The sequence below is a fragment of the Centruroides vittatus genome, unplaced genomic scaffold (assembly GCF_030686945.1).
Source record: "Centruroides vittatus isolate TY-2023 unplaced genomic scaffold, ASM3068694v2 contig_487, whole genome shotgun sequence".
In the NCBI taxonomy this organism is placed as follows: Eukaryota; Metazoa; Arthropoda; class Arachnida; order Scorpiones; family Buthidae; genus Centruroides; species Centruroides vittatus.
The window spans coordinates 353,303-366,757 of record NW_027122275.1 but is presented as its reverse complement, the minus strand read 5'-3'; the positions used below and the strand labels follow the sequence as shown (position 1 = coordinate 366,757).

At 30.7% G+C, this 13,455-nt stretch overlaps 1 protein-coding gene across 1 annotated transcript; it reads left to right on the top strand.

Moving 5' to 3' along the window:
- Positions 1–1,866: 1,866 nt before the first annotated feature.
- Positions 1,867–11,636, top strand: LOC136978077 (zinc finger imprinted 3-like). The gene is given in 3 exon segments (XM_067273732.1): positions 1,867–2,149; positions 9,815–10,543; positions 10,545–11,636. Coding segments are annotated over 2 exon segments (1,149 nt in total). The 5' UTR covers positions 1,867–2,149; positions 9,815–9,850; the 3' UTR covers positions 11,001–11,636.
- Positions 11,637–13,455: the final 1,819 nt, after the last annotated feature.

Genomic DNA, 13,455 nt, shown 5'->3' with positions numbered 1-13,455 from the left:
CATCAATGCTCCTGATACACAAGCTAGCTTGCCAAATTTCGTTTCTAATAGACGCCAACACACAAACACGGAAAAATATTTTCCATATACCGGTATATATTTTAGTTTTTTGGGGTTCAGGTTTCAAAATGTGGAGATTTACAAAAGAACTCTGAAAGTCAAATTTGACACGATTCCGATGCTTTCCCTCGTTATGTATACACTAGAAATCCATCCGTCATGACGGAATATTTTCTATGAGAAAGTAGATTGAAAAATTGAGAAAAACTTCAAGTCGAGCTTGACGTTCTGATGCTGTTCCTGTAGCCCTCGACAAAGCCAATGAATATTAGCTATATAATTAAACGTTTATTCTATAGCTAATATTTCCTCAAAATAAGTAGCCTATACTTTTCGTCAGAACTTAAAACGAATATAACAAAAATTTCATCTGAATTGGACAAAAACTACAGGCGTTATAAGGAATTCAGACACACACAGACGACGGCTTTTATATTAGTAATAACAGCCTGGAAAGTAAAATTAAGAATGTTTATAAATGCATTTAATTTATTGCTACAAAATATTTTGCATTATTTAGAAACGTTTAAATAAAGGGTTAAAGAAAAAATGTCTTGTTATTTATTTTCAAAATTTAAAAAAAAAAGCTAAGTAGGGTCATTTTGACTCGGCCCATTTCAATTAAAAATTAAAACTCTTCCTTTCTTTTACACATTTTTACATAACGAGTTATGATATACAGTAGACCCGCGGTAATCCGGCCCCTGTCTAATCCGGCATCCCTTATAATCCGACATGCCTATAACAGTACATACAAAGCACATTTATTACGACAAATCTTCGACAATGCATGCTTAAACATTTAATAAATTTACAAAATATAAATACGACTTTTTCACAAAGATAAAACCTTGCTTTAGTCCATCTTTTCGCCGTTCACACTATCAGCAATCCATAAAAAGTTCCGTACTACAAGGGGTCGGTGGAAGTACTCTATAGTCCGACAAATTCGATCATCCGACACCGCCTTACAAAACGTTTGTCGGATTACCGCGGTCTACTGTATTCTACTCGTTGCCCATATCCATAATGAACTCGGCTAGGCCCAGAATGGGGACGACCGTGTGGTAAGGAACGGAGTCAGACATATCTGAGACAGACTGCTCATGAAGTTATTAGCCCAGCATCAAAACATTGTTAGGTTAGTCAACTCCCCAGTTCCAAGGATCGAACTACATACTTTTTAAATTTTTTCCGCCATGTGGTCACTAAGAGAACCTGTTTTTAAGCAAGCCCTTTATGGGCTAGGTCAGATCCACAATGGGGCGATGGACAGGGCCCGACAAATCCGAACGGACCACCCCCGAAAACTCTCTGGGATGCATTTGAATGCGATCCCAGGTCCCAAGTGTAGTAGGTTGCCACTTTAGCCGTTCAGCCATCCGGCTGTCAAACGAACTAAATATTAATTCGATCCATAGAATCCGAAGATGAACTTAGAACCGAAAACGTTTATTCGAATATAAAGTTTTAACTGCTTAAAGGTTATCTCTTTGTAATTTAAATTTTTTATATTAAAGTATTTTTTAAATCAATTTAATAATCAAATTCTACGATCCTTCACACATAAAATTTATTTATTCAGTAGCAGCAAACGTTTAAAAATTCTGCAGCGTTCTATGACCCCAAAACATACACAGCGCCACTCTTGTCACATTCCATGTTATTTTGTTCGAATGAAAATGCAATAAAGCGTTTAACATATTTTATTTTATCATAATTATCTCATTCTCAAAAAAAGATGTTTAATAACAATTGAAATTTTGACCGAATTTCATTGATAAAAAATGTATTTTAAAAAACTGCAGACTTTTTCATGGACGATCTGCTATTATCCTCAACCTATGACGTAATGAGGGGGGAAGGAAGTTAATAAGATTAATTTTGAATATTAAAGAAATAAAATGAATTATATATTAAAAAGAAGATTTTGTACATAAAAGAATGGGAGAAATAATAAAAAAACGAAAATTTAAAAGTTAAATGCAATAAAATGAAACGACGGTGTTAGGCTTAGGTATACCACGTTTTAACAAACGCTAGGCTTAAGTCAATATGGCGAAGGTGTAGTCGGACGTCGTACGATGGCGTAAGTTAACAATTTGTTTTATCAAACTACCATTAAACAAATCTTCCTTAAACAATCTAACTTAATTTTTATTCCATAATACTATATATATTTAATTTAACTTAATTAGATGGATTTATACGCTAAGCCTAATTTTAGGTTTAAGAAAAGCGATATTACGTTCGCCATTTTCTTTCGGAGAAAGAAAGAAAGAATGTCGACGCCATGTTGAAATACTGATCGTTCGATAAATTATTCTTATAATTATTAAACCGTAGCATTACCGGACAGTTGTATATTCTTTATACTAAATATTTAGCGTGTTTCCGTTAAGCCTAATTATCAGCATTGTTATTTAGGCTTAATTTTAACCCTAACTATGTTTATCTAGCAAAATGGCTGGCCTAAATATTCCGCATTTTTCAATCGCAGTTTATAAATATTCAGATATTTTCCTAAAATAAATTTATTTATTTTATCCTTAATCTTATGTTACATACTACAAAATACAACACAGTTTTCTTAGATTATGTATTATTATTTACATTAAAGTAAACAATGGAAAATTGAAGATTGTTTTCTTTGTTCTTTCTTCGATGAATGAGAAAATTACATTTACTCGAATGTTATGCATCAACGTTTTATATCAAATATCAGCTATTTTAATACATTATTAGTTTGACTTGATTTATATCTGGAAACCTTTAATTAACAATCTGATTGACTAATTTATGACATTTTAATGGTATTTAAAAACAGTAAACAGTTGGAAATATGAAATTAAACTTGAGACATCTAAAAACTATTTTAAAAATTGCACAATTATTTATCAATGTACAATATCAGCCAATACATAGAATTTAAACAATAGAATGCAGGCTTTCTTATAGACAATATACTATGTTGATTGTTGGATGTATATACTGTAAAAATAATAAATATACATGGTTTACTGTGAAGAAAATAAATCTTAAACTATTGATGACAATTTAATTTGAATTTGAATTTAAAACTTAATAATTCTTCATCTAATGTTGTTTTTTTATTTCACATATTTTATATATTGATGATAAAACAAGTAAAAACTGTTAAAAAATAATGTGAAAAAATTATTTTAGTAAATTTTTTAATTTGGTAGTATAACTGACAGCAAACAAATAAATGTGATCAATTTATAGTGTAAAATGATTAAAGTGAATTTTCTAATTAGCATACCGCTTTTTCTTGTTATTGATTTGTTATTTTAAGTACAAATATTAACCATTCTAAAATATGATGTACAGGTACCTTTGTTATCATTCATAATAAAGACACGTGTTTTTAATGTTTAATATTTCTTTTAATAAATTAATCTTTCATTTTCAAAAAAAGAGATAAACTTTAGTGATTAAAAATTAAAACAGACAAAAAAGTTAAGTTTCCAGAATTGTAATAAATATGCAAAAATTTACTTTTGTATTTTAACGAATTGCATATTCGTTAAAATACAAAAGTAAATTTTAATGTAAGTCAATCATCCATGTTAATAAAAATCGGATTTTTGATGATTAAAAACCGTCCGAAATGTTACAATTAAAATTTTTTTTAAAGATGACGAGTTTAATAATTGGAATTTTAGCAAGCTTTTTAGACAAAACTAAAAAAATATTTGGTTGCTTCTGCTTTTTACATTGTAATCATTATTATAAAATATGTTACATATGAAAAATTGATGAATGATAAATTTTTAAATTATTAAAATATTTTAAAATCTTTTATCAAGTATACATTTTAAATGATCTGGCCCTTAAGTTTTTGGAGTTACATTCTTTGAATAGTAGCCAGCAAGAATTTCTATATAAGATTTTCTACTGAATAATCTCAAGCGATTCCAAATACCAGTTAAGTTCCAAGTCAAGTCCCTCTGTTAATTTTTCTTTTTTTTAAATAGAATATACAATTTAATTAAACAGTGCTAGTACAACTATTCTGATGAAATGAGGTACATTAGCCAAACTGTATTTGATATGTGGCTTTTTTCTATTAGTTAATTTAGAAACTTTATATAAAAGGATATATTTTTATGTAACCTATATGTCATGCAAATTTTGTTTCACTTAAGTCAGATTTGACTAAAGGTTAATAACAGAAAACTAAAATAATGGAGTAACCAAATCTAGATTTTACTTTAATACGTTCACTCTGTTTTATATTTAGGATTTTTTTTTAGACAGTACAGTATGTGTTATTTAATTTTGCATTGAAATAGGGATAATGTGAATGATGGTATCATTTAAAACTGAATGCAGTTCTCATTCATTTCTTTATAATTTGCCAGTTTTTTTGATGCAAGAAAGAGTGAATTGTGCATTATTGGGATTTAGCTTCTCATTTTGAAAGCCATCTTCCCATCAATGATTATCACTAAAGACACTAAATCATTTTTATATGTTTGAAAGTATGATTTTTAAAAACATTTCTTCTGCACATCTTCCAAATGATTAATGAGAAATACAATGAAAATTTCATTACTCTTTTCCTATATAAAGTGATAATCTTTTTCCTATATAAAGTGATAATCTGGTGATTATTAACATTTTCTGTCTGCAAAAATGAGAAAGCTGATATTTATTAAATTTCTAGAGTACTTAAGACTTATCAGAAATGAATTTCTAATAATAGTCTTAATCAAGTTCATTTATCATATAATGAGTAATCATCACTTTCTTAATATTAATATGTAAACTGAAAATTCTATTTTTAGTTTATATAGTAAGAACTCATTAACTTAATTATAGTTTCATGTTTCATGAGGATGAAAAGTGTTAAGATGAAATAAAACAAATATAACCAATTATAAAAAATGCTTTATTAGTAAGGTCCGGATTTTTGGGTGCCGCACCCACTCGATTTTTGAAAGGGGCTGAGTGTAAAAAGACAAACTAAGTTGGTTTTAGTGCTGTAGGCCCACTCATTGCCAAATTGTTTAGCATCGAAATCGCAAACCTGTCCCAAAACAGTGACTAGCACCCAAACTATATGTTTTGCACCCAGCTTCCCCTTTTTTACATATTCTTTGAAAATGTTGATAATTATCTCTTTTTTTGGTGGTTTTTATTCATTCACTTGAAGGGGGAAAACAAATTCATTAAACCAGATCACATATGCTGAGGAAAAAAGTACGATAATTAACTTACTCTCTTCTTTTGTTGAGAGAAAAGGGGGTAAAGCGAAATTTTCTGGACTAAACAACTAAGCCTTAGGGCTGTTTTAAGAATGTAAACAGATTCACCAAAAATCTGCAACATGTGTTTTCTTTTCTAAGAAAAGAACAATGTAGAACAGGGCTGTCCAACTGGCGGCCCGCGGGCCATATACGGCCCACCAAATTATTTTTACGGCCCGTGAGTACATTTTACTATGAATAAATTTATGTTACTAAATTATTATTATTAATATTAAAATTATTTTACTATGTGAAAATTACGGCCACAATGTTTTCATTAATATATTACGAATATTTTAATGTTTTCTTTTTAGTATAAATAAAATATTTTTTTAATTAACATAAACTGACTTTTCATTTATCAACCTTCTTGGCCCCCGAAATGTTTGGTGAAGAAAATATGGCCCGCGGGCTATGATAAGTTGGACAGCGCTGATCTAGAAAATTCTCTATTGAGGTCACCTTACCCTTGACTTGTGAGCACAACAGTTCCAATTTCCTTTGTTCAGTGTCGGCGACATTAGAAAATGGCAAAATTGTTCTCATCTAAACTGAACATTTTAGCAAATAAGTTTAAAGATGAAGGCATAGGCACAGACGGAAAAGTTCTTTGCTGTTCCATATGTGATTATGTGATTTTGGTTGATGTGAAACACCAATAAATGAAAATCAGGGGACAAAAGTTTGGAAAAGCATAGAGAAGGCAAACAAAAAAGGAGGAATTTCATGCATATATTTATAGAGGTACCTGGATGTTGTTGGAGACAATACTGTAGTGTTTATACTGGAAGAAACAACGGATTCCACAAAACAGTACATGCTGAACATTCTTGTTGCATCACTGACCAGGTGCTATGTACAACCAATGTTGTTCAAAATGTACCAACTTGAAAATACGAACTCTAATATCTGGTCATTTGTTGAGGGTCTTGGATAAACAGTATGGTATTCTACTGCGAGAACTTCGAGAAAATTAATGCGTTTATCAACAAACTTCCTCCTGGTGATTCTGCTGCTGTCGCTAGTGTCGACAAATTGGTCGCTGATCCAGTAGTGACCACAGAGCTCTACTCCGTGCATTCATACAAGTTATTGGTTGATAAATTCAACGAGCTGGAAAGATGTGGAACAGAAATGCGGGATCAGTGGAATGTTGTAAGTCAGGCGCTTGATGTACTGGATGGTTTTGACCTGGACAAACTCAAATCTAGTTTATCAAAAAAATTTCAATTTGAAAAATATTCTGGATTGCATTGAACTAGAATTCTGAATAAAACTGAAACATGTCCCCTTAGTCTTGGTCGACATAAAAAAATCTTTTTCCTTATATAAAGACATTCTATCCTCCAAATGAGAAAACTTCACTTTTAAGAATATTGAAATGGTTACTATTGTAAATTACAATACTCATCTTTATGTCTAAATTGCAATAAACAGTTATGTAGTGTGTAAATATAGTACACCTTGTTGGTTTTTACATTAATAATACAGCATTTAAAAGCACCCAAAAATCCAGATCTTATTTATTAGATTCAATTAATTGAGAGATTTGTTTTTAGGCCAGGAACACACATGCATAAAATTTGGCGTAAAATCTAGCATAAAACAGAAAGCGTAAAAATTTTTCTGAAATTTTGGCTGAAACAGAACTGAAAGAAGAGTAGAGCATGTCTCTACTTTTTACGCCAAAATTCCTCCAATAAAGAGAAGTCTTTTCTGTGACGTCAAAGTAGTCACGTGGTTTTCATTCTAACAATGGCGACAATGAGGGTTAACCCTATAATTGTGACGGTCTCGAAAAAACAAAAAATAAATGAAATAGAGGGGTTTATTGAATCTGTTCGACCACATCAGTGTCATGTATAAAGACTCTGTATTTAAACAACGTTTATGAATGGCTATAGGTGCAAAATTTCAAATAACAGGTAGGTCTAGTACAGGGGTGGGGAACCTTTTTGTTCATGAAGGCCACATTACAATTCATCGTCCCTTATAGAGGCCGCATTGAAATTTTTCTTGTCATTTTATCCCTAGGCTTAGGCCGCTAAGTGATTTGAAAGTTATGTAATAAAAGAAAGACAGTCTATATATGTGTGTGTGTGTGTTGTAAATTTATGTATAATAACTATAAAAAAAATAAAGGTCTTAAAAAAATATATATCAACATTTACATCACAGGCCGCAGAAGGCTACACTTGTTGACCCAAAAGACCGCATGCGGCCTTAAGGCCGCAGGTTCCCCATCCCTGGTCTAGTAGAATCGATATATAGGTCTAGTATTTAGATCACATGTTCTTTATTTGAATTCGGAATACAAGTGTATTCATTTAAATTTTCTATATTATAGCAGAGGAAGCAGAGAAAAAAATGGAAGGTAGAAAGTGATAGATATATGGAGGAAAAAATTAATAAAATTAGCACTGTTAGTGGCAGTGGTGTTTCCTATTCGGCCAGAATTTTTACGTATGTGTGTTCTGGCATAAAAGAGTAAAACAGAAACTGAACTGAAAGCTGATTTCTGATTCAGTTTTCTGCCACACAATTTTACGCATGTGTGTTCCTGGCCTTACTTTTTGTCATGTTAACACTAAGAGGGCCTTTTTATTAAACACATTGTGGATTCAGCCAAGCCCACAGTGGGACAGCCAGGTAGTAAAGAATGGGGTTTCACATATCTAGAACAGATTAAAAACATCTTGAGGAATTTTTTGGGAATGTAATCAGATTTGTTCTTGTTTCTCTCAGAGTGGTAGGCTACTCCAAAAGAACTTTTTTATGTCTATTAAGAATATTCACACTAATGCAAGGATAAAAATACAAATACAAAAGTTGGAAAAGGTTTGATATCTGATTTAATTTAAAAATATGATCCCTAATGAGGTACAGCACAATTCATGTGCATAAAATTTATTTTTGATGAATTTGAAAATTAATTTTAGTCTGTATTGTTTTTTTACTGTTATAAAAACTATTACTGTTACTTGATTATTGTATAAATATAATTGAGTAAAATCAGAAAAACCTAAATATTATGCTCTTTAAATAATACATTCTGTCAAATTAATACTGGGAATTGTTAAATAAAATACAAAATATTGGTTTTATCATCCAAATTTATTTTGTCACCTTCAAAATAGGCCCCATTTGATGCTAAACACTTTCTGTCAATGAATAATTCAGCCATCAAAACACTTCTTATGAGTGCTTTCTGGTATGGCCTGTAGCTCCCTGTGTGAATTTTTTTTCCTTCATTCAACTCAAAACGTCTCACAAAGTGGTAATTTGAGTTTGGGGAAGAGAAAAAAGTCACACAGGGTCATATCTGATGAATATGGTGCTTGGTCAATAACATTTGTTGAGATTTTGGTTAAAAGTTTGCGTACAAAGGTTGATGTACATTATTGTAATCCAAGAATTGTTCTTCCACAAATCTGGCCTTTGGCGAAAATTCTCTCTCAAACACCTCATAATGCCCAGGTAATATTGTTTGTTGACTGTTTGTCCCTCTGGAAGAAATTCTGGACAATACCACGACAGTCAAAGAAAACAGTCAACATTGATTTTTGAGTGACTTTGACGTGGATTTTTTGGTTTTGGCTCTTGAAGCACCATTCCAAAGCTTGTTGGCTGGTTTGCATGTCAAACTCATACACTTGTGTCTCATCACCTGTTATGATGAGTTATATGAATGTAGTGTCCAAATTGGCTTGTCTTCAGCAACCTTTTTCCAGTGCTCTTTTTGAAGAGAATTCAGCTCCTTCAGAACAAGTTGTGCTGCAACACATCTCATGCCCAAAACATTAACTAAAATGGTGTGAACAAATTTGTGAGACATGTTCAGATGCTGAGCCATCTCTCTCTCAAGCTTGAATGATGATTTTCCATCACCATTCCCTTCACTTTGTCGATGTTTTCATGAATTGAAGATGTTGAAGGTCGACCAGAATGAGGCAAGTTTTCCACCACTTCTTGGCCATCTTTATATGCTTTGTACCACTTGTATGTACATGTTTTAGATAAAGCTAACTCTCTGTAGGCCTTTGCAACATTTTCAATAATTCAGCACAAGAAATTTTATTGGCAACACAGAATTTTAGACAAACACTTTTTTCAATATTTTTTTGTTCATTTTAAAAATTGCAAAGCATACTTCATATTCAATGATGAAACCAAAAGTTGTAAATAAACTGATTGACAGATGGTGCTACAAATTCATGTGACAATTTAGTACACTAGTAGTGCCAACTTATAGCAAAAGGTTTGTCCATTTCAAAAGCCCGTGTAAAAGATATGAAAACAATCTCTGGTATTTATTTGACAGGATGTATATATATTTGATTTTTTTAATGTGATTATTAGTGAGAAAATTGTATATGCACTGATAACTCTAGCTTTTAGATGTTTGAAATTTAATAGTTTATATATATAAATATGTAATAGGATACCAAATTTATTTATTTTATTTCTTTTTTTTCCTGTAGAACTTTGCTGAGGAAAATGATTTACTTAATTCTATAATGGGTGACCAATCCATGATTGTTAGTGATCAATCTGAACATCCAAGTTTCATTGCCATGAAGCCACAAAATATGGATGAAGTATTACTAGAAAGTAATCATATTGGACAAATTTTTCTACAAGATAATATTGCAAATGAAATTATTGTTGAACAAAATGTGGAAGTTGGATCAGATGACGATAATCAACATGGTGATATTATTTTGGTTCCAAATAGCATTATTAAACAAGAGGATATTATAGAAGGTGGTGAGGTAGTAGTTGGATCAACTGTAGGTAATGAAGTGGTTATTGGTGATCATATCAGTTCTCATCTTACAAATGATAGATTTATGATGGGATCTAGTATGGAAATGGATCCAGATCAGATTGACGATACAGGATTTGATGATTCTAGATTGGTGATTGATACTCATTTTAAAATGGAAGAACCAACTACTGTTGGCTTTGACTGTAATGAATGTGGAGCAATTCTGAAAAGTAAAGCAGCTCTCAAGAAACACGTAAAAAGTCATGGGAAACAAAGATCTGGAAAATCAAAGAAGATTGGATCTGAAAAGCAACATGATAATATTTTGATATCCAACAAACCATATTGTTGCCCATCTTGTACTTACTCTTCACAAAGAAGAGATAAATTAGATAAGCACATGCAAAAGCATGTTCTCTTGGAAGGCTATCATCCCTGTGGTAAAAAAGCGACACAAACCTGAAGCACCTCTCCGTCGTCACCGACACAATGCCGAAGAATACCGATGCCCGTATTGCCCTTACTCGTGTACAGTTTACAAAGCATTGAAAAAACATCAAAAATTACATAACGCAACTAGTAATAAGCAATTCACAATTAAGGTAAGCTGCAAAATCTGTGGAAAGGATCGTGCAACCGAAGCCGATTTACAAAAACACATGAAAAAACACCGCAATGATAAATTCTTTTTATGCGATATATGTGGATTTGCTAGTATACAATTAAAAAAGATTATACAACATCGTAGAATGCACACAGGCGAAAAACCACACCTATGTCCTCACTGTCCCTATAGATCAGCCCGCAGAGATAATCTACGATCACACGTTAGGCGCATGCACAAAAAAGAAAATGTATATATCGATACCTTCAATCCAGGTGACGAGAAAAGCGAGTGATGTCTGTTATTGTCAAAAAAAATTTAGTAGTTTATCTTTTTATAGCTAAACATAGAAAATGCTATAACAGACAATTCTTATTTACCAGAGATTACAGGATTTATTATTAGTATCGATTGAGACTTAAAATACCAAATTTGTCATTATAATATTTTGCTGATCTTACAAAAAATGAAAGGGAAATTATTACTGTGATGTGACATTTTAATAAATTGTACATAAAGAATGCCAAGCATAGGTGCATTAAGCAAATTGGTAATTTCCCAACATTATGGTTATTATTATTACATACTTAAACAACTTATGTCTTTTGTTCAACAATGATTCATTAAATATAAATAACCATAAAATGAAATTAATACTACTTTCCTGCTATCATTGTATGAATCATTAATGGTTGTGGAAAATTAAGAAGAAAAAGTCTTAAGAATTCTGTACTCTTTTAAGGTATTTAAGAAGAAGAAAAAAAAGATCTTGCTCACCTAGTCAGATGTTTTCTATTAAGGTAGAAGTTTGTTTGAGATACATCTGATTCTTAAACTTCCAAATGTGTAAAATGGCACATTGGTGTTTCAATTGTAATTGAATAGTAGTGTGTTGGTCTTATGAATAAATTGATGTTTTATGTAAAATTAATATGAAGTGATATATATCTATATTTATATATATATATATTTTTTTGAATACATTTAAATCATAAATAAAACAATTCAACTATAATTTCAGATCAAATTCGGTCTTTTCAGAATGGCACATATACATATATTTATGGTATTTAGATGTATTTCGATGATATATGCCAAAATACAATAAATTCCTCTAGTTACGAACCAAATATTTGCATTAATAGCTTAAAACTGATTTAATGCTTCAACCTTCCCCCTTTCTTTTGTGTGAGATCATACATCAAAGTTAGTCATATCATCTGTTAAGTTAATTTATGTAGAAAGTAATGCTTAGTGTCATTAAGCCTCTCCGTTTGTCAATTTTATCCATTGTTTCTGAAGTTTTTAAAGTCATCTTGCTAGTCTTCCTCTTTAGTCCACTTGATTATTTTATAAAAATTATCAATTTGTATACATTTTTTGTATGAAAATTTGCATAAATTAATAACAAACTTAAATATTCTGTTTTCAAACTAAATACAAAAATTAGTTAGCTCAAAGAATAATTTATGAAAATAATAGTGAACATGTAATTCTTGCAGATATGGAGATATTTACTAAATAGAACATAAAATAGTAATTTTGTTTTTCATTTGCTATTTGATATAAAAAATTTGGAAATTGTCATTTCTGAACTTAGTTTTTACTTTAAAAAAAAAAAATTTAATAGACTTTGAAATAAATAGTGAAATAGATCAAAATCCTTTTGTAATGAATATAGGATGAACTTTTGGAAATGCCAAGTTTCTTGGTTATATCAAAAATATATTTAATTTTTAATACAAATAATTTGAAAGAATCACTGAAAATATGAACTGAAATATGTATTAATGCCAACCTTTCTAAGCTGCATGTCATATTTCACTCAGTACCTGTTTTCTATTTATTAAAAAAAAATAGAATAACTCATTTGAGATATATATAACTTAAGATGCAATTATTACACAGTAATGAATTATTTCAAAAATACTTTGTAAATTTAGAAAATTAAATACTGTAATTGTATTTTTCAATTCTCATTATTTAGTTTTCTAAATTTACAAGGTTTGGATTAATCAATATTATAACCCAATCCATATTTTATGAGTTAATTCAAGTTGGAAAGGTAATTAAAATCCCTTGACTGTAAATATATAAAAAGGTTAATATCTCACATTTTAATTTTACATGTAAAGAAATAGCCTGGTAAGCAAGTTATTAATCTGTGTAGGAATTAGTGTGTATACATAAGCCTTGTAGAAGACTCGAATTTGTACAAGCAGGATGAGATCATATATCTATTTCTGCTAGAACTTTTTATTAGATAAGAATAGTCCAATAAATAAATTTCCAGTTTGGTTTTGTTTACTTTCACTATTCTAATAAGAGAAAATTCAGGGTTGAGTAATTCATTTACAGTCAAACCTGTTTTTATGCGGTGGATAGGGACCGCATAAAAAAAATCGCACAAAACTTCACGAGTGGCTATAAAAAATGGTTTTCGCAACACAATTAAAAATATATTTTTTTATGCGGTCAATAGGGACTGCATAAAAAAAAGTCTCACATAGAAAATAACTCAAAACCGTACAAAATAGAATTTATTGACAACAGATGTCAGCACTTGACTGCATCGTCTCGTCTATCGTCTGTTTTACATATTTTTGTCCAGGTGGTGTTTTGTTGACTTAAAAAATAAATTATTTCATTTTTCGCATATTTGTGCAATAATATTACTATAATAAGTTTATTTATGCTATAATAAGTCAACATCAGACATGACAAATCGCACGAGACTAGTCGCCAACTAT